We start from the raw sequence: 25,409 nt of genomic DNA on the forward strand, positions 1-25,409 counted from the left end.
TCAAGATGAGTTTGAAAAAAATTAGACCATGCAATTGATAGGAATGTAAATGTATACTTCCAAATTTGCAAACTATTATGATACATAATAGCGGGGTTATTCTGTAAGGTATATGCGTCCGTGTGTGTCTCAGTCACAAAACGAAAATTCACGGTACCATGGCGGTTCGAGGGAGCCCCAACGCGGTAAAACTGGGTGAGACGGGTCCTTCTTTTTCTTCTTCTTCTTCTTCCTAGCGTTTGTCCCGCGTTGTTGCAGGGTCCGCTTTTCTGCTTCTTGTCTTCCATTTGGTTGTATCCATTGCATCAGCCGTACACAAACGTGCATCTATCATATCCAGCTTCACACGGTCTAACCAGCGAATCTTTGGCCTCCCGCGCGGCCTCACTCCTGAAACGTCGAGCTTCAGAGCGGTTTTGGCAACAGAATCTTCCTCCCGCCGCAATACGTGACCAAACCATCTCAGTCGCGCCTCCTTCATCTTCTCAGTTATCGGGACGACACCGAAGATGGAGCGCACAGTGTCGTTGGATACTTTCTCTTTTAGCGTCACACCTATCGTCCACCTCAACATCCGCATCTCCATAGCGTGCAGCACTCTTTCCAAGGCTATCGTTGTCGGCCAGCACTCGCATCCGTAAAGGGCAACAGGACGCACAACCGTCCTGTAGATCTTCGACTTCAGTCGAACAGGGACTTTCTTGTCGCACAGTACCCCTGTTGCCATTTTCCATTTCATCCATGCAGCATTAACACGTGCTCGACCTTCTTGATCAATGTCGCCTGTGGAAGTCACTTTGGATCCAAGGTACTTGAAGCAGTTCACCTTGTTTAATTCGGTGCCATCAACACGAATTGAACCATCCTCTATCCTTGGTCCGCACTCCATGTACTCAGTTTTTGATGTGTTGAGGCGCAATCCATATTGCTGCAGCTGATCCTTCCAAGACTGCACTTGTTTCTGAAGATCATCTCGAGACTCCGACGCGAGCATGACATCGTCGGCAAAGAGTAGAGTCCACGGATGCTGCTTCTGGATTTCCTTCGTTATCGTGTCCATGCACAGTATGAACAGCAGAGATGAGAGGGATGAACCCTGATGAACCCCTACTCGTACAGGGAATGGCCTGCTTGTTCCAACAGCACATCGTACAACGCTGGTAGGCTTCGCATAAAGCAGCTTCGTCCACCTCATATATTCTTCTGGTACTCTATGCGACCTCATGGACATCCATAACAGCTCATGTGGGACACGGTCGAAAGCTTTCTCGAGATCGAGAAAAGCAAGATGCACACTGCGGTTCTTCTCTCGATGTTTCTCCAGGAGGATTCGGACAGCATGGATAGCATCTACAGTGGTGCAGTCCTTCACAAAGCCGCACTGGTTGAGTGAAACGCTAACAATTTTCCTCAGACGAGCTTCGAGGACAAAAAAAACCTTCATCGTATGGCACAGCAGTCGTATAGGCCTGTACGAGGTGCAGTCAGCAATGTCTCCTTTTCCTTTCCAGACAGGCACGGTCACGGAAGTTTGCCAAACGTCTGGAGTCCGTCCTTCTGCAACGATCTTGTTAAGTAGAGTTGCGAGCCACATGGACCCTCGATCTCCTAGCAGCTTCCAGATATCAACAGGTATGTCATCAGGACCGGTTGCCTTGTTCGACTTCACTTTTGCGAGTGCAGCACTGACTCCGACGGCAGTAATTGGTAGAACAGGACCTTCGACGCTGGGAACGGTTGGGATCGGAGGATGACAGAACTCTTCGTTACACAAGTGATTGTAGTACTCTCGCCACCTCTCCAGGATCTGACCAGAGCGGCGCAGAACGGCTCCATCAGCTCCCTTAACGATCTTGGTGTGCTCCATATCCAACGTTGAGCGATGACGCGCTCCGACTAAACGATACACTGCCCGCTCGCCTTCTCTGGTATCAAGCATGTCGTACACAGCCTTGTAGCTGTCCGACTTCGCCTTGGAGACTGCCTTCTTAGCCTCCCTCTTCGCCGCTAGGTAAACATCCCGATCTTCAGGCTCACGTGTCCTCCACCAGAGCTTATACTTGGACTTCTTCTTACGAATTGCCGCCTAAACTTCCTCGCTCCAAAACCACGTAGCCTTTTGTACCTTTGGCTTACCTAGAGTCGTCTTTCCCAGAGTGTTTTCCGCGGTCAAGCGTATAACGCTGGAAGTAGACAACCACATTTCCTCACACTACGAGTAGGGTGGGGAAGTGTAGATGGAGCCACGGACGCGAAAAATACCTCCTTTCGATCCTTCAGATTCCACCATTTGATGCGCTGTGTTTCAGTCCTTGGATGTCTCTTCCTTGGACGGGAGATTTTCAAGTCCATAACGAGCAGATGGTGTTGGGCAGCGACATGATCTGTAAGGATGACTTTTGAATCCTGCAGAAGTCGGCGATCTCGTCGGCGTAACATCCAGAAATCTATTTGTGTTTCACGACCGCCGCTGGTGTACGTGATCAAATGCGATTTTCTTTTCCGATACTGCGTGTTAGCAATGATCAAGTCACTTGCAACCGCATACTCCAGGATTCGCAACCCGTCGTCGTTACGAGCTCCATAGCCGTATCCACCATGACAACTCTCAAATCCGTCTTTCCAAGAACCGACATGTCCGTTGAAGTCTCCTCCGATTAAAAGTACTTCTTCGCTTTCCAGGGATTGGACGTACTGCTCCAGATCTTCCCAAAAGCACGCCTTCTCTTCTTCACTACAGCCCATCTGTGGCGCATAAGCAGAGACGACTCGCAATTCCACTTCTCCTGTATCTACTTTTACAGCCATCAAGCGATCCGATAGTCGATCCACCGCTGTGACGCTATTTCTAAACGACTCGTTCAATATGATACCAACGCCATTGCGATTTGATGTGCCGTGGTAGATCAGCTTGTAGCCATCGCCTAATTCCCTTGCCTTGGAGCCTTTCCAGCGAGTCTCCTGTACACAACATATGTCAACACGGCGTTTTCTGAGACTGTCTGCCAGTTCACGACTTCTTCCAGTAAGCGTCCCAACGTTAAGTGTTGCCAAGCGCACTGGATGTTGCTGGCGATGGCGGACTAACTTCTTTGGCCGGCTTCGTCCTCTAGCCGGTAGCCCTCGCATATTTGCCACATTGCCCGGGCGAGGACAATGCGCGTCGCTTCTGGGATACGCCCTAGCTTCTGAAGAACACATAGTAGACATTAGCAGTATGACGCGACGGGGGTGTTGTCCTCGGTCGGCTTGTCGCACTAGCAAGCTAGCAGCCTGGCACCGGAATCGTCGTACTACCTCCTCACTTAGCTAGCCTGTAGCCTTGGCCCAAGGACCGGGCTACTAGCCGGACACCTTTGTGGCATGGTTGAACCTGCCGAGACGAAGTCTCGCCACCATAGCTGCCCGACGGCCAGGGCCACCGCTGCGCCGCTTTGAGGCGTGAGGTAGGATTTGCAGCAGAGACGGGTCCTACGGCGTCGAATTCGTGCCCCGGACAGATAGCTATAAAACGGGATGGGACGTGTCCCACGGCGTCGAGATGGTGCGCCGGTGCCAGAAAGCTATAGAGTGGGGTGAGACGGGTCATTCTGCGTCGGATTGGTGAGCGGGAGCCCCAACGGTAAAATGGGTTTAGATGACTCATTCACGTATCTGTTTCCAAGGATGTTTCCCTGATGCTGCTAACACCCTCTCTTCAAAAAGTTGAAACACACACATAAACGGCCGTTTAAATACAATACCAGCCAACAGTTCAGTGATCTGACGTAGAACGTTATCTTCATCACTACGATGGCGATACTCATGTCGTATGTTAGCACATCATTCTGTGCTAATAGTTGAGAACGGAGCAAACTCACACTTCGAAAAATATTTCCAAATTGTGGAGGTCTCGGAGAAACAAAGATGTAAAATCACGTTTGATTGCTCTCTAAATATAGATGCATTTAGGGAGAAAATAATGAAATATTTCATCTATGCCTAGATTATGGGGAAAAAAATTGAAGAAAGCGTTGATAGAAAAAAAACAATTATAATTTCACAAAAAAGTCACTACTGTTATTTCTTATTGATCGGTGAAGGCAAGCGAAGTTTGCACTACAAAATTTCTGAAGTCTGCCTTTAGCCTTACCTTCGGACTGATTATTTTATAAGCAGTCATTTCTCGTTGCAACACACAACATAAGGCATGCAATTTCTCTGGAGACTTTCGAAACACACCTCAAGAGTCTCACCCAGTTTTACCGCGTTGGGGCTCCCTCGAACCGCTCGAAATTCACTGTAGTGCTTCGCTTATAGCAATGCAGAGAGACCCCTTTAAAAGTGAACATAGCAGTACCGTGAATTTTCGTTTTGTGACTGAGACACACACGGACGAATCTACCTTACAGAATAACCCCGCTATTATGTATCATAATAGTTTGCAAATTTGGAAGTATACATTTACATTCCTATCAATTGCATGGTCTAATTTTTTTCAAACTCATCTTGAATATTCTACTGTATTCGACTTCAACAACACCACTGGGTAGGAGCTCCAACTATCTTGCACTTCTACAACAGAAGTTATTGAGCATCAAAGCTAAGTTTCAGTTTCAATTCCTTCACTGGTAGCTATGAAGTACCAGCTATAGTAATGGCTAGTTATTCGTCCTTGTTGCGTACAATGGGCGCATACCTTTTTGGTGGAAGTGGGAAATTGTGAACAGTTTTGCAACATTCTCAGTTGCTTATAAACGATCAAGCTCTTGCGAAATTTTGAGGAAGTATTGAAGATGTTAGTGCGTTAGAAGCAGGAGAAGTGGAGAAGATTATCATCATACTTGGCTCCCGAGAAATGTCAGATGAGGAAATGGCCTCTGTAGCGAGCAGTTGGATGAGTGAGCGCAGAGAATTTTCTCAGCTTTGAATGCTACTTGAACGGCTCTATTTTCGTTCGCCCATTGGAATTACTGAATCTATAAGCAGCAACGCACGTCAATATCTGTGCCCTTCGCTACCCTCGGCGCCATAGGGATTCGATTATTTTTGGGTTCTAAGCCTTTACGATAGCAGAAACTCATTCCAGAGAGTATACTCAAGAGCAGACACTAATTCTAGGTAGCTAATTATTGCAGTTGCAACATCTTTAGTTTCCCTCACCAATGATATTGAAGATATCTGCTCCAATTTCATTAATCATTCTAATAGTATCTGCCAAATACTTTCATTTGAATTTACGACAAACGCATTTTCCTTTTTGGATGACTTCATTGCGATGTAGAAACAAGTAAATTCCATATCCTCGTAATATATGCTTACGTCGTCATCGATCCTACATTTCCCTTTTTTTCTCCTTATTCGCCAATAATTTGCCGGGAAGTTTATTTCACCGGTGTTGGGAACAGAAATGTACTAGAATGGAAGAGTTATTATTATTGTGTTTCACAATTTCCATTTAAGAATTGTGTTTCGCTGTTTGAACGGGCAATCAGATTTTACGTATGTCGATCTATCGATTATCTACGTTACCTACAAGGAATTGCAGATAAACAAAAAAACAAAAACCAATTTCCGGTGTTTAATCTTTGCCTCATCTTTTTTTTTGAGAAATTATCGTATGTACCTTCAGAAGCTATACTTACTTTTTAGTAGATTATCTGATGGGGAACGGAATCTTATACTTGTGTGCAATTACACTAGTTCAAGGAGAGCTCAAACATTCTGCTAAAGATTTGGAGGGTCAACTTTATGAAGATCTACTCTTTGACTACAACAAGATCCCTCGTCCCGTTAAGAATAGTTCAGATATTTTGACAGTGGATGTGGGTGCGTCACTCATCCGAATTATAGACGTAGTGAGTTGTTTCAATCAGCTATCAGTGACCAGTTATTCCATTGTCTTTGCTTGTCGATTCAAATTACTTTTAGGATGAGAAAAACCAAGTTCTAACAACAAATTTGTGGCTTGAAATGGTAAGTTTTGTGAATAAACATAGTCCATTTCTGCACTTTGCTTCTCCTTTCAGTTGTTTGATTATTGACAGTGTGCTTGTTTTGCTAAAGCTGCAGAACAATATAATTAACAGAAAAGAAATCTTTATGTGCAGAAATGGTTCGATGCAAAGCTGACCTGGGATCCAAAAAAGTACGGAGGGTTGCGTACCTTGCATATCCCAAGTGACCTTATCTGGACACCTGATCTCGTGCTGTATAACAAGTAAGTTGGTATATTGTGCTTATGTTCTTCTGTTTATAGTTTTTACTTGTCATAAAATGCAGTTTCACCTTAATTTGAATTATCGTGCACATTCTTTTCTTGCCCTTCATCCCCTCTTTCAATCATTGATAGTAACCGCTCTAACCGCTCGTGTTTTTCTAAGTATCACATTGAAATACAAAACACTATTATGAGATTTAAAAAAGAAAACAAACGACATCCGGCATGAATTTTGTCACAAATCGTCTGTATGTAGCTCAAACTAAAAGCATTAAAGAAAGCACAACTTATCGTTGAATGATCTGCTTACTGCTCATTTACATGAAGTGCATAAAGTTGATCTTTAAAGGCGGCGTATCACGAAACTAACGTGCAATGGAAACTTCAGGGAACCCGTAGAGTTCGGGTTGTAGATTACGGAAACGGGCGTGGCTCCGCTCCTTCCCTAATCATCGTTAGAAAAAGGGCTAATTTCGTGATACGCTGTCCTCAAGTCAAATGAACACACTATCAAAATAGAGTGTTAAGCTGTTAAACCTGCGAGACAACATTTGAGCGTCGAAATACCTCGAACATGACTAATTAAAGCGGAGGGTTTTGCTCTATGTGTCGGGGATTGAGGCGGAGTAACATGTTCACTACGTTGCAGCGAACGGAGGTATCAAATGATGATAAGGAACAAAGCAAAACAAGGATGACAAGGGACATTACCAACGATGATGACCGAGTTTTTACTATTATAACGAAATTTGATGATAAGGAACAAAAAAAAGAAAAACGTCAGAAACTTTGACGAGTATTGCTTCTACCGGTTGTTTGTATGATGTACCACTCGCTTTTTTTAAATTCTACGGAAACCTGCTTTTGGGAGTGTTTGGAAGAGTTGACTCTGAACATTGTCTTCGATGTCGTCGACGATGCCCTTCGACAATTATCGATTTTGTTGACTTTTCTTTGGTCCTCTCTCAAATTTGCCTCTACATGTTGATGGAATCCGGATACTACAATATAAAATAAATGTAAATAAAATAAATACAATATAAAACAGTAACTTATTCATCTGTTTGCCCAGCGAGAACTCTCACGCACACTCACTGTATCTTAGACATGCGTCTATAATTCGGAGCCATTTGTTCTGTGTGACGGGGCAACCAATTATTTCCAGTCCGTAATATAGCCAAACCAATTTGAACAACCCAATATTTTTCCGCCATGGGCAGCTTAACGATCCACTATATCGTTCATGCAGTCATAGAGAAGTTAAGGCTAAGTCTGCAAACAATAGGATCATGAACATGGTATGCAGTGATGTTGGGAGGTTGGTGGCGTTGATCGATGCTTTCCGGGATGCACGTTCAGCTTCAATTGAGAATCGCAGAGGTTACTGAACGCGTATTCAGTGTATAAACCAAATTGCGGGGTATCTCACCGCTTCAAGTTAGATCTTATCCCCCGAACAAATGTAGTACTAATTTATAGAGGAAAACATTTTTTTTCGCGTGTGGTATCGAAATATTTATCACGCAGATAATGATGATATTTATCCAGATATAATAAATAATGGTAAATATGTATCATATTTATCATTATTTATCATATTTTAAGAAAAGACACTCTTCAAATTAAAATTAAATTTAAAAGTATCTTTTGATGCGCAAATGAGTGTCGCAGGATTTTTCTTTCTTTTCATTCTTTGACGAAATCTGCTGAGGAACCTCTTTCGCAAAAATCTCGATTTTCCACTGCGAAGCTGACAGAACAAAGACAGTAGTGAGACGCCACGTGGCAACAAAGTCGTTACCAAAAAGGATCACTAGAGGATAAGAAAGTTGAAAGAAGGTGATTAGGGTGTAGATCGTGTTCTTCCGTTGATATTTTGTTACTTAGTATCTAGTATTTACAACAGAATTCTCTCTCCATCTTGGAAGTAATTTAATATTCGACCATTCCATGAACCTTTGGCGCATCCAAACACGATATCATAAGAACACAAAATTATTATCTCGGCTAGAAATAATTACGAATAAGTAGCCTATTCACGTTCAGGCAAAACCGCCGTGTTTAAAGGACTACAATTATCGCTTATTCGTTCTTCGTTTCGGAATTTGAACACTTCTATCTACATGACAGTTCCGTCTCTATTGAGCTGTCGTTGAATCCTACTTCTTGAGAATATGTATAAAAAGTGCAATATCTCTTCTTCTGGCCCGTTTCGAGGCTCATCCTGAAAACCTATGTGGTAATCTCTATAAAACCACCAAAAATCAGCGAACAGGTTTTTAGCGCTGCCGGTGACCCCGATATCACGATACTTACGGATGCACTTGTAACCCACGAAGGACAAGTTTTCTGGCAGCCCCCAGCTATCTACAAATCATTTTGTCCTGTAAATTTTAGTTCTAGCCGTTCCATTGACGTCTCTTAAAACGGGTTTTATTCAGATTGATGTCACCTGGTTTCCTTACGACTCGCAGAAGTGCGAGATGAAATTTGGGACGTGGACGTACACTGGTCGCTATGTCGACCTAAAACAACTTCCAAAGGGTACGGTTGTATCGTTGTGCATGCGTAGATTAGACTAGGAAATATGCGAAAGCAGGTCATCAACTACCCAATAAATTTCTTTTTTTTTTCTTTTGCCTGCACATTTGACACGACAATCTCCTGTTCTTTACTGAGAGCAGTTTTTTTTTACGAAGATCTTGTTCGACATACAAGATACCTTATCTGACATTGGACATCTACGAAGTCATGAAATCGTCATCATGACTGCTTCATGAAAACTAGATGTCAACGCAAAAGGTGAAGTTCAGAACATGTGATAGGCGCAGTTATCTTCTTTTTTCGTTCCACTACCTTGAAAAGCTAACATAACTGCAATATTTTTCACTGCACACGATGCGCAAGCTAGACTAACACTAAATTCAAGTGAAATTTCCCACCCTTATTTTTGCGAGGAATGCTATTTATTCGCTGTGTAAGTGCCTGGTTTATATAACATGTTATATGAGCTTCCTGCTTGCTGTTACTTGTTTGTTACTTACTATTAGTCAGTCGTTTCATAATGTTGCTCTTTCAATTTTGTAAGTTTGAATTCGAATTGTACTGGGCAGTCATGTGCGCGTTCTTCATGTGAGCGGCAGCCAAGTGATATCAGCAGCGAAATCCCTCTCTCTAAAGAGCCCCCTCATAGTCAAGGAGTCAGTTAGTCGGTTCGTTAGTTCACTGCAATACCTCGTAGCGGAGAGTTGCTTGAGTCAAAGCAAGGCCCAAGGCACGAGCACAGTGGATACGATAGCGTCTCCGAGCGTATCTTCGAAATTGGGGATGGTTGTACCTGAACCGTTAGTGAGTGAGAGGTCTTCGACAGGACTCAGAGCTCTCTTGGGATCTCAGCGGGAGGACCCAAGCCTGAGCAGTTGAAAAAGCGTGTGTGGCCCCAGAGCGATCGGTGTAAGAGTGGCTGCGCAAGCGCCAAGTCGCCGCCAGAACGGCCAACTGGGCGAGGTAGCGCGTGATTATCCACCTAAACTTTTAACTTTCTAATTGTATTTCTGTATTAAGGATAAACGTTACCTAACCTTGTGTATAGTAAAGAAAAAGAAGGAACAATATGTTCCTCTATCATTTACTTTCAGGTGGGGATGAAACGTCCCAACCTCAGCAACTGCTGAGAAAGTTGAAGTAAATCACCAAAATCAACAGAGCTGATAGGAGATCAACCGAAGAAGTGCGATTAATGACGGTCTACGCATTGGGCGGTCGTGATCTAAGATCATATTGTTCCTCGGACAGCTGGAATCGACTGTTTATAGACTATTATAGACTGGTTCAGCAGTATTCTATTTTCGAGCAATCCGTGGAACGTAAAATCGTTAAGGGCCATAATTCAAAGGAGATTATCATACGTTTCCTGGAACCAAATGCGCCAAGCATTGAGGTAATGATTGAGGCACGATAGAATGAAAGTCTACTAAGAGCATATCGAACGCAATATATGCAAGTCGTCTATTGTAAGTTTCACTACCATTCAGTGTACCTCTTTTACGTTGCTTACTAGTAATTTAGCCGTTGCACAGTTCTTGGGTACTCTTCTCTGAGAAAAAAAGCGTTCTTCTGCTGCGTTGGGATTTCTCTTCGCTTAGATAGTCAGCGTTCAGCAATGTGAAGCCCCATTATCATTTGACTGAGCAAGAAATTATGGGGTTTCTCTATGAGGATTGGCTTTGTTTAGGTGAATAACCAACTCTATCACATTTTCCCCCGCTCATTTTCAATTTACGTAAGCGAATGAGCAAGGTTTCTATCTTTCTCGCATGCAAAGCTGTCCAGTGACTCTTCCGTTCGTTAGGAAATGAAATATATCATACCTTCCTTGAAAGGACTTATGAAGAAATGTGAACACCTCATTCTCTTCTCTTTTCACGTTATTCTCAGTGAAATGACAGCTTTTATCTTGCATGCGTCTGCAAGACGCATCACACGCATGTTCATTCCTTTTCGTACTGATTTCATTCTCATACGCGGTAGGGTTCCTGAGCTTCTACGTACAGTAGCGGCCAGAAATTAGTTGATGAACGGCTTTTGAGGTTTCCTCTTCTGAAAATCACTGAATCGTGCCCAAAATTGCACCACATTTGTCATTTGGGATCAGAAACTTATTCTAAAAAAATAGTTTTTTTTTGTTTTCCAACCTCTTTTTATTGTTTTCGAAAAACTGAAAATGTCCTTCCCCACTTTTTTAAATTTTAGTTTATATTGCGCGTTTTTTTTTTGCGTTTCCTTGCCAGATTTTTTGTTGACTGCTTTTTTTTTATTGCATTTAGATTGTGGCTAGAATATTTGGAACACGCCGCGTGTCAGATGAAGCTCGAGAGTTCATGTTCTGAGGTATCGATAAAGGAACGATACAAGTCGATTAACATCTGAAGAAAGTATATAGAGTAATTGGAGCAACGCCAAATCCAGGACTAAGCTGAATGACCGCACGAGTTGCCGATATACGCCTGTTGCCGGTATACGAACCACTCACGAGTATGGCCAGATGTGTGCTTCGAGTCATTATCTTGCTGGAAGATGAACCCTTTCCCAGTGAATTGAAGAGCAAATGGACGCCTTGTTGTTTCTAAAATGTTCTCATACCCATATTTACCCAAAAGTCCATGAATTTGGTGAAGACGTCAGATTCCATGGCTAGTGAAGCAACACCAAAAGAGGATGTACTTGATCATCTTTCACTGTGGGCAGTTGATACATGGGATGAAATCTTTTTTCCAACTGGACGCCTGACATACTTAGTGCTATCACTTTCCATCAAAGTAAGTTCGGATTCATCAGAAAATAAAGCTTTATTCCACTGCTAGCGAGTCCAATCAAGATGCTCCTTACCCCACTTAACACGGGTAACAAGACACTTTTTTGAAATAAGCGGTTTCTTCGCAGGAAGCCTTCCACTGAGGACGGCTACTGTGTACGTCTTGGAACAGTTTATATTGATGGAATTTGTTCATTGGCGAAGCTCAGTTCAACTCGAATGTCGGAGGAAGTGAGCCTCGGATTACCACGACTCATTCGAAGAATATCTCTATCAGTAACTCGTGTAGCTATTCAGGTTTGTCCTGGATTTGGCATTGCTTCAATTACTCCGCTAATACTTTCTCCACAAAAGCGGAGAGAGTCGTTCTGGAGACGTTAAAATCTTTTGCTAATCCGAGTTGTCTCATTCCTTGATCGACTCCTCGCAGAATGGATTTTCGAGTTACATCTGACATTTGGCTTATTCCGAATGTTCTAGCCATAATTTAAAAACAATTAAAACAGTAAACAAAAAATCTGACAAGAAAAAACAAAAAAAAAACGCGCAAGATAAACTAAAGCTTAGAAAAGTGAAAAAGTACATTTCCAACTTTTCTGAAACAATAAAAGAAGGCTAAAAACAAAAAAAACTATTTTTTAAATAAATTTCTGATCCAGAATGACAAATGTGGATCAATTTTGGGCGCGATTTAGTTATTTTTAGAAGAGAAAACCTAAAAAACCGTTTGTCTTGCGCGAATTTGGTTACTCCTAGCGTTACGTGTTCGATGAAGCGTTTGAAATCGACCCTGTTTTCCTCTTGTTTGCGGTGAGTCTAGGTTTCCAAATAGCACGTCAGTGCGGGAAGTACGTACGTGTTTTGGTAGTACGTTTTTAGTCACCCTTCTTTTCGATTCCGTTTATTACATTCATCACCCAACTCAGATGTATACATAGATGGTGTTTTCGATGAATTAGTCATCCGTAACACATCAAATTTTTAATCCATAAACATCTACTTTTGAAATTCAAGCTGTAGGTACATATTTATATGTGTTCTATGAAATTGAGCCAGTCAAACGAAGATGGTGTACCATCAGACCAAATGAATTCGTCTCCTCCTTCCCTCTTTCCCATTCCCGCATTGCGTTCTTGAAAATGAAAAGTTGTAGATAATAGACGCATTTCGAATGGTGACTTGCTAAGAATTCTGCTAGGGTTTATTGATAGTCAACTGCATTTTTCTCGGATTTGATGTTTTTGGAACTCGATGCCATATTATTCTTCTCCGACATGATTGTATATCAAAAATCAGAGGAAAGAACCTCTGGGATGGTATGCCTATTCCCTCTCGGATACTTTAGAGGTAAATTGGACATGGTTGTCGAAGAGATCAGAGTGGAAATGATGAACGACTATGCCCTTTTCTCTTCCCATACAGCGTTGGTCTCACTACATGAATTGGTCACATTCGTCATGTGATTAGAAAACTCACGTAGAGAATAGCGAAAGATTTCTCACGCTTTAAAATGTATTTCGCCACAGCGTTAAAAAGTATTTCAGCCCTCATTCAATCGGTAAAAGGTTCAAAGTGCGCAAGAGTGCGCAAAACAAGCCTTTCATCTCTCCGGAGTCGATAAATTAGTACCAGACTCGGAGGATAAACAACACTGCCATGACACATCGACTAGTCCCCGCAAGTCACTGTATAGACTGGTCACACGTTCGTAAACCTCAAACGATTCTGAATGGTGCATCCCAAGCGGATTGGTCAACCCCAGACACTTTATCAGCGGCAACATTCGTTAGAGAAATGCTTTTATTGAAAGCTGAGGGAGTAATCTCTTTTACTATGGCTTTCTCCACCAGGCGAATCTCACGTTCTGCATGGTGAACTCAGAGAGCCCTTCTCTGTCCGCTCCACTGCAGACCGCTGGTTTCGATTTCTTGTCGCATAAGATAGTATGGTATGGTTCCAGTAGAACTTCTTTAAGTCCACATGCAAATGCATCATAAATTAATTCTTCTATCACTTGATGAAACGTACGCGAAGAAGGTTGTTGAAGCTGACACTCACCCACATCTTTTCATCCATTAACATCCTGTTCGGGTCACCAGTTGCTCTAAATCACTTATGCTCATTGTGACACTCGTGTTGATGAAGACTTCAACACCATCTCTCATATTCCAAAGAAACATTCCACTCTAGCGTCATAGACCGTATTCAGTGGGTAACATTGTCTCGTCTCGATCTGTCCGATGACACGTAGTTGTTTTTTTGTCGTACATTATAAGATCATACTTTAGCACATCTCATGCACGCATAAGTGCGTTATACGTGCAGATAGTCATTCTGTATTCTTCTCGATACTCCAGTTGGCTTCGTTCTTCCACACCGTCATTCTTACTAGGTGTCATGCTAGATGCTCTTCCGGAGTCAAGATTCTTTTTCTCATTACTGCTCAAAATACAAGAATACGACGAAATTGTTTAGATTCGCTAAGTTCCAATTCTACGGGACTGGTTGAACTCATGGTTTTTATTTACTATCGGAGTGGTATAGTTTTTTCGTTTGGAGGACTCTATGCCGCTTCTTTTGCATATTCCGGTCACTTGGTTGTAGACCGGACCGATACGTCTACAAGAAAAGAGTCAATCTTCCCGTTGCGAAAACAAGGATTTCTTCTGCCGACGTTTCAAGGGCAGACATAGAGCTGCTTTTAGTGAGTTTGGCTTTTTATATACCACTTGATGTCGCGCCACTCAGACGCGAAACTAAGTGGCGCAAAATCAAGTGGTAGATAAGGATCCCTTTAGTGAGAAACATCTGCAGTTGAAGTATGCAAGTTTGTGGCAATGAGCCCAAGAAATTATCCACATCTACATCTAAATGGTGTTGTGAAGAAATTGTACTCATTTTCAAGGATTTCCAGCTAATTTTATGTAGTTAATTCAGTTACGAAAGCCAGAAGTTGCATGAAAGTTTAAATGCAATCATATCTAGGAACGTCGGTTAAAGAAGGGCCAGTAATTGATAAATGTGCAAAGATGTTCTGTTATCAGTCAAAAATGGCCGTACTTTTGAGAGTAAGAGTTGTTCCCAATACTCTATTAATTTTTCGGAAATATTGCAAATATCAAAAGAAAGTGCTGACGGAGTGTCGTAGTTAGTGTCAAATGTGTTCAACCTCTTGAGCTCGATTCGTCAATGACAACGAACGATCTTTCTCTGCTTCCAACACGATCCCTTTTCCTCTCTATTGCCCCGAAAGTTTATCACTAGTGTTAGCCGATATTTCAGTGTCAACCGTTAATTCTTGTGCAAGCTGGCACAGGGAAACGGTAAATTTTAAATGTATAATATTAGTAGTTCGAATGTTCTTTTGTCTTGAAACCTCGGCATATTGTGTCTGTTCTGTTATAGTGTGCCTGCGAGGTTTTTAGATGGAACCTTTATTTGCCTGACGTTTCGGCTTTTTCGCCGTCTTCAGAGGCCTAAATAGAGGATGACTGGAGCAATGCTACGTGCTATTTCGCGCAACTGAGAGGGCTAGCAATGGGTCAACGATTAGTACCAGTACTGGCGATCTGCTTCATGAGCAGAATCGAAGAACCAGTGCTTTCGCGTAGACCAATAATGTATTGCAGATATATTGACGACTGTTGCATCATAACATCAACACAGTCCGAAATGGACGAGTGTTTCCGAATACCCAACCAACAATCGCAATATATAAGAATCACACGAGAAACCCCAAAAGAAGGATGGCTTCCTTATCTCAACAGACAAATAAGTACTTCAAACGGCATTATTGGAGTAAAGTGGTATCGCAAAGGAAGTTGCAAGAACATCATATTGCACGCCAAATCTGCACATCCGACTGCAGTAAAACGCGCAGTGATTCGTAATATGTTCAAAACCGCTAGTGAAGTATGCACTGGCAACCAAGAACGACACGAATCACGAAGACTAGTCTTGAAAATTGCATGTAGTAGTGGTCATACAGTATGTCCGCATTACCGAAGAACCCGCACTGTAAATAGCAATGTTCCACGCGAAAACAAGATTTCTCTTTGTCTTCCTTTTATCTCTGACAGTGTCAGTTCTGCTGTTAAGCGCAGCATTATCTAAGCACAATTACAAAATGACGTGATCTTGGTAAATATCCCAAATGCAAACATCACAAGCCAGCTTGTTAGAAATAGACTATATGATAGATACTGCATCTGTGAAAGATGTGTTATTTGTCCTTACGGAAAAACAGGCGACTGTGCAAAAATGGGGGTAATACATGAGGTTGAGTGCTTGATATGCAATGCAACTTACGTTGGGGAGACCGGTAGGAATCTTGGAGTGAGGATTAATGAACACATGACTGAAAAACGACGAAAAAGTTTGATAACACCACCAGGAAGGCACAGACACGAGGCCCACATCGGAAACGATTACGATGTGAAATGCGTTATACTGGCTAACGAAACAGAAATATCGGCAAGGAAGACGTTGGAGGCGTTTTGGATTTTTAAAAGAAACCCTTCAATGAATAATAGGAATGAATGCTTGTCGATAACGAATGAGTTCTTGCCACTTGTACCGCTCTGTGACCTATAACCGCCTGATATGCTGGGTGTAGATCAAATCATCTATAGCGTCGCTGGTGATCTACACGCAGTAATACTCATTCGCTGGTACACTGAGTGACAAGTGCGTGCAACCAGCCACGCCACATCCGGTGGAGCAAATCGTAAGACCATTTTCAATGTAGATGGGTTTCTGTTTTCACTACCCTGAACGATTATCGAAACACTGACCCAGGGTAGTGTGGCACTTGACGGGATAAACGTAGCATTGCTCCAGTCATCCTCTATCTAGGCCTCTGAAGACGGCGAAAAAGCCGAAACGTCAGGTAAATAAAGGTTCCATCTAAAAACCTCGCAGGCACACTATAACAAAACATATAATATTAGTGACAGCCCTGAGGAGTTGGGAGACAGGTAGGAGTGGCATCCAACCAGTTTACAACTACAACATGTTTGGTAATCAGTGGATTAGTTCACAATGTGCATTTGCAGTGAAGTCATTTTACGAAAGTGATCATAATGCAACTGCTGCTTAACGGAGATTCTGACGTCATTACAATTTAGGACTTCATGGCTGCGTTTCAAGTTGCCACGGCTCTTCATTTTTAACTCACTATTAATCATAGGTATTCGAAGGGTTGCTGCTCGGTTTAGGTTCACTGTTGCTGCTCGTTTCCTTGTCGATCGTTGTGGGCTCTTATCAATTGAAGCCCTAACTGTTTCAGTGTTTTCTAGGGTTCATTGAATGCGTTGCTATCGTTGGAGACTTCCTTTTTGGAGCTGAACCTATTTCCTCGAAATTCTTAACCCATGTATTGATGGTGTGTAAAGTTGGAACGTGGACACGTCATAAATTGTAATGAAGGCAATTCGCTGGTCCATGATTAGCATATAGCAAGTAGTTGTATACTGAAGGATGCCACCCTGCACTTGCAGAAAAACATATTTCAGAAGATGTAGTAACTGTACAAATGGATGGCAATGATGTGGAGTACATGCAAAGAGGAATGGATTTGAGCTTCTTCTACAGGTACAAATCGAGATATTATTTATGCATGCCTCATCCTAGTTTCCTTTCATAGCTTGTTGCTTACGGCAAAATAAGTCTGCAGACATTTCACGCTCAAGGGAAATTAGGTAAGAAACGTGCACACTGATGTTTGTTAATATTTTGATAGGCGGGGAGCAAAGTGAGCAGAAGCCTCTTATGCTACATATAGTAATAAGGGAAATTTGGTGCATCAATAAGACTTCTCAAAACCAAAGGCAAGGTATCCAAAATTGACGGCGTTGAAATCCCTCCTTTGGTAGATAGGAATAGGAGTGACGTGCACGATTGTGAGCGTAATCGTACTCAAATCCACCAAATAATTCAGAAAAAAAGTGAGGTATCCAGACGCGTCGCAGACTGCCGTCGTTCTCCCCGTAATAATTTGCATCGTTAGGAACCGGTTGTAGTAAAGGCAGTTTCGCATTCTTCTATTAATTAATTTAATTCTGGATTGCTAGGGGAAATGGGCATGATCTCATACACACTTGGAGATGTGGATCTCAACGTCGTCAATTTTATGATCAGCTCCCAATAGAAAAATGTAGGGGATAAATTATTATGAGAGCTGAGCGAAACGACAATTTCTCGGTATAATTTTGAAGAGTGTTCTGTTCTTCCTCCGCAACGATTTACCGGCTTATATTGGTGTGAAGGTGACTCTGGGCGTCGAACTGCGATGCACAGCGGAGGTTCGTTCTCCGGCAGGGTCTTCCAAGCTGAGAAAGAGTTCGACACATCCAACATTTCGATTTCTCGGAATAGGAACCCTAGCTTAGAGTAAACTACTGCTAAGATTCACCACCGCCTTGGCAAAATGTCGCAAGGTGGCTCCCTGATCAATGTGGGTAGGCTACGACCTGTGGTGAAAGCTCGCCGAAGCAGGGCTGCTTAGTTTGGGGAATAGTCTTTTTGCCAGTCCAGCATATTCACTGCCTCAGTACCCTGCACACTGGGCCCTGCCGTCTCAGACGTGTGACGGTATGGCGACCGGTGAGAGGCGATCAAATCTCAAGTTGCTAAGGACGTCTTTGATTCTGGACCAAGGCGACACACGCACGAATCGCCATGGAGATTGTCTCAGACTGTGTACTTAGAACGCGAAAACAGTTTCCACAGACGCTAACCTGCATGCCCTTCTCGGAGCTGCAGAGCGTATCAAATTTCACGTGATTGCTCTGCAGGAGACCAAGTGCAGAAGGAGCGACGTACGACAGATCAATGACAGTACACTCGTCATTCATGGAGAGAAGGTTCCGTCGTGAAATGTAGACGGTGTTGGTTTTGTTGTACATCCATCTGTAGTCCATCTTTTCGATTCTCACGAGATCCTGTCACCCCGTCTGGCCATTCTTCGCCTCCGTCCTCTGCGCCAAAACCCCATCACTATCATCAACTGCTACTCACCAACATCAGCAGCTCATGAATCTGAATTGGTTTTGTTTTCTTTTACGAGGAGTTGGAGGAAGAGATCCGCAACGTCAACGATATGCAAGTCCTTCTACAAATTCGTTGTCGGAGACTTCAACGCAAAACTAGGAAAAGCTACAGAAGAGGAATGCAGGATCGGAAGATTTGGACTAGGGGACTCGAATGAAAATGGCAATCGTATCTCTGGACTGTTGTCCGCCGCTCGCCTCTTTCATGGGAACTCTCTTTTCATGGAGAAAGGTAATCGTCGGTGGACATTGGAATCGCCCAATGGCGCGACTCCTGCGGAGTTCGGCCACATACTCACCAACCGGAGGTGGTGTCTAATTGACGTCTCAGTAGTACCATCCTTTTGTACTCGTTCTGATAACCGTCTCCTACGTGCGAAAATACGACTTAGCTACACGATGGAAAAGAGCATCTGTTATCGGCAATGAACGAGAAAAGAAGTCGTCTACGACGATTGCGTACTCGAGTAGCCCCTTGTTCCAAAATGACTGGCACATCGAGGAGGACCCAAACGTGGACTACGAGACGCTGTTCAGAGGATTACAAGTCTGTGCTGAGTGTGCCTCGAAGCCGCGCTTGATAAACTTGGATCGAATTTCGAAGACCACCAAGGAATTGTTAGGAAGAAGAAGAGCTTTGAGACTTGATCCGAATGCATCGCACATTGAGCGGTTAGTAGGAAACACTAGCTGCAGAAAAGCGTTGCAGGAGGATCTTTTGAAATACAGGCAGAAGAAGATTCTGGAAGCAACACAAAGAAGAATGAGTCTAAAGAATTACCGCAGGGATCTCCGCGAATATAATATTCCGCTAGCAACTTTGATGAGCGAATACGGGACTCGCACGTCTTCTCGTCGTGAGATGGAAATCATTACGGAGAGGTTCTACTCGAACTTTTCCGTTCATCAACTCTTGTGTCAAGAAGAATGTGCCGTCTTAGCGACTCAGCGGAATATATATCGAAAGCTAAGCATACATGGGCTGGTCACATTATGAGAAGAATCGACGATAGATGGACTAAAAGAACGCTAGAGTGGAAGAGAAGCTAAACGCACTCGAGGGAGACCGCCAAAGAGATGGAGTGACATGTTCGCTACACGGGTGGACCGGCTAAGAGCTCAGCTGGATACGGCTCAAGGACCTCGTCAACGTCACTCATGAAACTTGAGAACATCTTGGATGATAATGACGAGGGAACGAAACAAATGGAAGAGGTGCTGGGGCCCGCACTTCCAGTGAAGACGGGCCATCTATGTAAGTTCTGTTCTTTGTGTTAAAAGTGTTTTTTTTCACCAGGTGAGTTGGAACGTACCACATTTGTGGATCACGAGCGAGCGATTGATGATTAATGAGATGTTGTCGCCACCCTATTGGTGAAACCAATGAATAGGCTGCTGAGGGACCGCATCGTGTACAGGGGGCTTGTTCTAACGTAACTCGTAGGAACAAACGCCGTTCCCACGCCGTTTTTACGAGGATTAGAGGGGTTGAGGAACGCTGAGTTCCGTAATCTACAATTCGAGCTCTGCGGGTTCTCTGAGATTTTCATAATACGTTAGTTTTGTGATGCGCTGCAACTAACGTAGCAAGCAAACACAACTCCTCAGGCACTTAGCACCAGGCACTGAGGCTAGAACAAAAATGAAGCACCATTCCGATGGTTGCCTTCTAGGGAAGTGTCCTTCAACTGGAGTTTCTGCACATAGTTTATGTTTAGGTATTGTCCTTATTTTTCACCAAGAAAGGGTAAAGTCTCAGATCTGCTCTTATTTCTCTAGAGAGACATAAAGCGTTTTTCTGGCGAAGTGACAGTAGATGTTGTTTCATTGCATTACCATACTTGAAGTCTTCCTAAAACAACTGAAGAGTACTCCAAGTTTTTTTTTTTTTAGATCTGCGGAATGGGATCTTCTTTCACTTAGTTCGCAAAGACACTCAGTACTATATGCTTCATGTTGTGGTCCTGAAAAATACGTAGATATCACATACTACTTCGGATTGAGGTACATACGTTAAGAGCGTTGCTGATTAGAACAATGAGACTATTGGCTATCTTTGGGTGAGCTCGAAGCGCACCGTTCACTTTCTGAGCGCGAGTAGCCGCTCTCCGAATCTTTTGCAAATCTCATGTTAATCTCGTGGAAAATGATTTTTATGAAGATTACAAGTTTAACTAACTTCCTCCACATAACTATGGATGCATGATGCAGCTTTCATCGATCACTTCAGCTGCGAGAAACAAACCTTTTGCACTTTTGTTGTTCATATTTCTGAAATTTTTAAGCTGGAAATATTGCAAAAGCTGTGAACCTCAGTCGTTCCTGGGAAGAGTAATGTACAAATATTTGTAATTCTCAATGAAGTTTTCTCAGTGGCTCAATCAAGTAAAACCGATGTTTGCCATTAAAAGGATAATGGATAAAGTCACTGGCGTATCAATCCACCTGGGATGCGCCAACGCGTTTTACTGGAATTCGTAAGGTTTTGGAGCGCGTGTTGGCCTATATATTGACTTGCGGGTGCCAGCCGATGATCAATTCACTGGCATATCACGAAATTGTCGATGTTGTGATGTCTCATAACCAATATAGGGTTCGGAGTTTATATTACAATTATTTGTAGAACTCCTTCTTATCGTTTAAAATCGGCGTAAGAAGCTTGTATATTCTGATATATAAGGCATAAAATTGTCTGTCCGTCCGACGCAACTTCCCAGAGGTACCTAAGGATAAAGGGAACCTGGAATTTGGACATCGCAAAATTTCCAGCTTAAGCGTGTGATGAAATTTGTAAGACAACATTTGAACGAGGAACGAAGCAACATGTTCAACGGTACTATTGGGGGCGGCGATGAGGACCGATGTGAAGCGGGGAAGGCATGGGACACTTGAGACAAGGGTAGGGTTTTTCCTCTTGTGTCGAACTGGAAAAATAAGTGGACGTTACTTAACATTTAGAGTCATCGTTAATGCTGACCACAGATATACGTAGTCCGCAGACAATAACCTCCACCAATGGACGATCAAATATCTCTTTACGCTATCGCGGCAAACTTACCACTAAAGGTTTGCAGAATGCAACCGAACTTGCAAGGATTAATGATTGTGGATATCAGTGTGTCGTAAAAGGTCTCTTTAGGCAATACTCGACATTATTGATGTTGACCTATTTTAGTAGATAGCAGAAACGTTATACCTGAGGTCTTTTTCATACACTAATCACAATTTTTACATCTGCTGGGAAACATTCGTGTTTCCTAAGGTAATCTATAAGAAGACTATTTTATGATGGAATTAAGAGTAAATCGTAATCTAAATTCCAAACCCTAATCTAATAACGATAAGGGTCCATAAGAGATCTCAACATTGTCAATTTCGTGAAATGCTGCCTTTCAGTAGAACCAAAGGTTCATGTCAAGAACAATTCTCAGTCATAAGAGGGAATTACTGAAGCTGTTGGACCTAAAAGGCTTTAAAAATGAAAGTTTATCATGGACAATATTTCGAAAATCAGAAACTTTACTGGGTTTATCCTAACATTATTCATTTTGTAACCTTCTACGCAGTGTTATTATGACCATCAAAAAATGATTATTCTGCTGATTCTAAATTGGGCAGTGACAGCCTACCCAGGGCCTACTTTTTTAAAAGCTAAACCATAACAGATACTTACTATCGTACCTTATAAATCTAACTGAATTCATCGTCATTCAAAAGATTGTCTTCTTGCGAGAACGGGTTATTTCAAGTACGAAAATAATTAAATAAAATATATATGAAATATAATAAAATATAATAATTAAAATATAATAAAATATAATAGTACATAATATAATATAATAAATAAAATATATATATATAAATGGAGGGTGTGGTGTAGCGGTTAGAGGCTCCGCTTCCTGCACGATCGATCGGAGGTTCGAATCCGCCCTAGTGCTCACCAAGCCTTTCATCCCTCCGGGGTCGATAAATTGGTACCAGACTTGTCTGGGGGGATAAAAGCACTGACTTGACACATCGGCTAGCCACCGCAAAGTCATTGTATAGGCCAGTAAACCTCAAACGATTCTGAATTGAAGTGAACGTGGGGACGCATCCCAAGCCGATTGATTAACGCCAGAAGCTTTATCCTTTATCCTTTATATGTAAAATATAATAATATACGAAGAAAATAAACCACGATCATCTGTCATACTAAGTAGACGCCTAAACAACGTCTTGTAAGGAAAGAAGAGTCCTAAGCAAGGAATGAATCGCGAGACTTAATCATTCATTGTATCATTGTAGGTCATAGGAAGCTGTTCAAAGATTGCAACAAACAACAAAATATACGAAAGTTGTAATCTTGAATAACATTGAAAAAAAACCTAAAGCGTTTCAAGATAGGAATTAACAATTTGAATGGTGTCAGGAACGACTGAGAATTTTTAGACAATTTCCGAGCAAGTTTTCTACAGATAGGACTGCATACCACTTTATCAAGTTTTATTGTGGCACTTTTTGAGGATATGGAAATGTCGAATCCACATATGCTGAGAGTACCAAAATATTCTTAATAACTTTACGAACACGTCTTGGCTTCTTTCCAACTTTGAGAAATCACCGCAAATCCTACATACATATAGCCCCTTTTCTTTTCGCGGTGATTTTCATCTGCAGGATATGCCAATAGTAAAATGGCGGAGGTGTTAAAGTAGTGGACGAAGGTTGAAGAAACTTCACTTGTTTTTATACTTACATTTGTCGAAACTAATTTTTTGAAGTATATCTCAAATCAGCGGCTCATTTGTTTTTGAATGGTATTTTCAGAATTTAGTTCTGCCCATTCTGAAGGATCCCAACGGTTTAAGACGGATTAATCCATCAAAGGCTGATTTTGGGACAGATGTTAGTAGCAGTGTTGTAGTAATCTCTCGTCCGATATAACGATTAGCAGAGACTAGATGGCCACACTTTTGGAAATGTGACTTAGGACAGTCGTAAACCCACTGAGCATAAGATTCAAATACACCAGTTACTCTCTAAGGAAGTTATCCACCATTTTTCAAGACTATTCCTATCATTTTGGTCTACATAAAGGAGGCGAAAGTAGGTTGTTTTTGGGCTTACATTTGGCTCTGCTATCATATACAGACCTGGAAGCGCCGTAAAAATCACCAGCGTGATCAATCGCCGGAACTAATGAGAATCTTACCTCTCCTCAGTGCACTACGGTGCGGTAAAGACAAACACATTGTCTTGGGATACTGAGAACTCTGTTAATAACATCTATGATTTCGTGACCTATGTTTCAAAATGCGTTGTCACTCACTGCATCAATTAAACAATTCTGTAAGAAGCCAATCTCCTCAATGATACGAGTTCTCCACTATGAGGTGAATTTCTACGAGCCTTTCAACTGATTATGTGTTCCTAAGAAATTAATTTTAATGGCATCACCCCACGAATCTGAGGTGGTACGGATTTCAGGTGGAGAGCTTCTATACGAGGTGGTATATTATGGAGAGGAGGGTGATTCCGTCCAGTTCTTCCTAATTGCTGTAAAAAACGGTCCGGAAGATGCGGCACCGCACAGGGCTGGCGCGCTCCAGTCGAACTCCTTGTAGAAAATAGTGCGCCAGAATGCCCGAAGCCGTATCTTCCGAGCCGTTTTTTACCGCAATTAGGAAGAAATGGACGGAATTACCTCCTCTCCATAATCTACTATCCCGTAAACGAATACTCTACCTGAAATCCGTACCACCTCAGATTTGTGGAGTGATGTCTTTAAGGAAAAACTTGGGTATCTTAGCATATGAAACTTGTTTTTCATGGTGTTCTATGAATAAAGCTGTCATTTCTGTAGTAAATGTATGTAGTAAATGAAGATTCTTCAGTAATACCCTCTGGCACTTCGGAGCAGTCAGTTTTTCTTTTTAAAAAGAACATGAATTACACTTCTAGGTTCTGTTAGAAGGTCACAATTTTAAACTTTCGGTGATCTATCCCACTCTATCTGACTTTGCCTAATTTGTTCACCCATTTCAGCTAAAAAGCCATTAAGATTTTTTTGTCACGCATAAACTCATAAATCTTTACTCAGATTCTAATTGCCAGATTTCGTCTTACAATATGCAAGTATTAGCATGGAAATGTGTATAGCCTAGGATTGTGATTGGAGTATCAGTAATGAAGGCTTTTGTTGTAACGTCACATTTGTATGCACGATACAAAGATCGTATGTGTACATAAGCAGCATTATAATGTGGATTTTGAAAATCGTTAAAAAGAACTCATTGTTCTTGATAAATAAATAATATCAACTTTTTAGGAGGAAAACACTATTCTTCACCTGCAACCTCATAATTCCCTGTTTCCTTATCTCCATTCTCACTACATTCGTATTCTACTTATCAGACCATAAAATCACGTTTTCGATCAGTATACTGGTCACCCTCACTGTATTCTTTCTGGTGAGTTTTTACTACCTCATTACTACCACGAGTTATCATTGTACCAGTCTGAACGTCCGGCTAAAGCCGGACTTCAGACTTTTTGTGGTGTTCGCTTCACTGGCCTTCAATATCATTTAAAGTACGAGTTTCCTCCTTCTTTTCTCAGCAATCAACACAGAATAATGTGTTAACACGAAAGGACGCGAACATCATCATCGTACTGATAAAGGTAACGTTCTACGTCAGATTACGTAAAATGTTGGCTACTATTTATGCAGCCATTTGCATGTCTGCTTCCAATATGCGAAGGACACACGTTACCAAAGTGAGGCAAACGTGCAACGAAATAGATACGCGGAGTAGTCACAGAGGTGAGACGCAACACGTGCAGTTTTGATGGCTAATGGTTCACA

General features: G+C 42.2%; 2 protein-coding genes across 4 annotated transcripts in view; one reads left to right on the plus strand and one right to left on the minus strand.

The window, feature by feature from the left end:
- Positions 1 to 232: 232 nt before the first annotated feature.
- Positions 233 to 3,399, minus strand: RB195_022028 (uncharacterized protein; the record flags this gene model as incomplete). 2 transcript variants are annotated; one of them, XM_064209017.1, is made up of 3 exons in its annotated part: positions 233 to 2,086; positions 2,263 to 3,273; positions 3,355 to 3,399. In XM_064209017.1, 3 exons carry the CDS (start codon positions 3,397 to 3,399, stop codon positions 233 to 235), a joined length of 2,910 nt encoding a protein of 969 aa, XP_064064897.1. The 2 variants fall into 2 exon arrangements, with proteins under 2 accessions (XP_064064897.1, XP_064064898.1); XM_064209016.1 differs by lacking the exon at positions 3,355 to 3,399 and having other exon boundaries at positions 2,263 to 3,201.
- Positions 3,400 to 4,636: 1,237 nt separating this feature from the next.
- RB195_022029 (uncharacterized protein) overlaps positions 4,637 to 25,409 on the plus strand; it is a gene marked incomplete at both ends in the record, with an annotated part of 33,528 nt that continues 12,755 nt past the window's right edge. Inside the window, 6 exons of one of the 2 annotated variants that reach the window (XM_064209018.1) lie at positions 4,637 to 4,691; positions 4,764 to 4,880; positions 5,689 to 5,837; positions 5,911 to 5,955; positions 6,090 to 6,199; positions 11,642 to 11,810. In XM_064209018.1, the coding sequence (XP_064064899.1) occupies positions 4,637 to 4,691; positions 4,764 to 4,880; positions 5,689 to 5,837; positions 5,911 to 5,955; positions 6,090 to 6,199; positions 11,642 to 11,810 (645 nt within the window). Of the gene's footprint in view, positions 4,692 to 4,763; positions 4,881 to 5,688; positions 5,838 to 5,910; positions 5,956 to 6,089; positions 6,200 to 11,641; positions 11,811 to 19,720; positions 19,818 to 24,958; positions 25,015 to 25,409 lie in introns of those variants that run through there. The other variant, XM_064209019.1, reaches the window with a different exon arrangement.

The sequence above is a fragment of the Necator americanus genome, chromosome X (genome assembly GCF_031761385.1).
Source record: "Necator americanus strain Aroian chromosome X, whole genome shotgun sequence".
Taxonomy (NCBI): domain Eukaryota; kingdom Metazoa; phylum Nematoda; class Chromadorea; order Rhabditida; family Ancylostomatidae; genus Necator; species Necator americanus.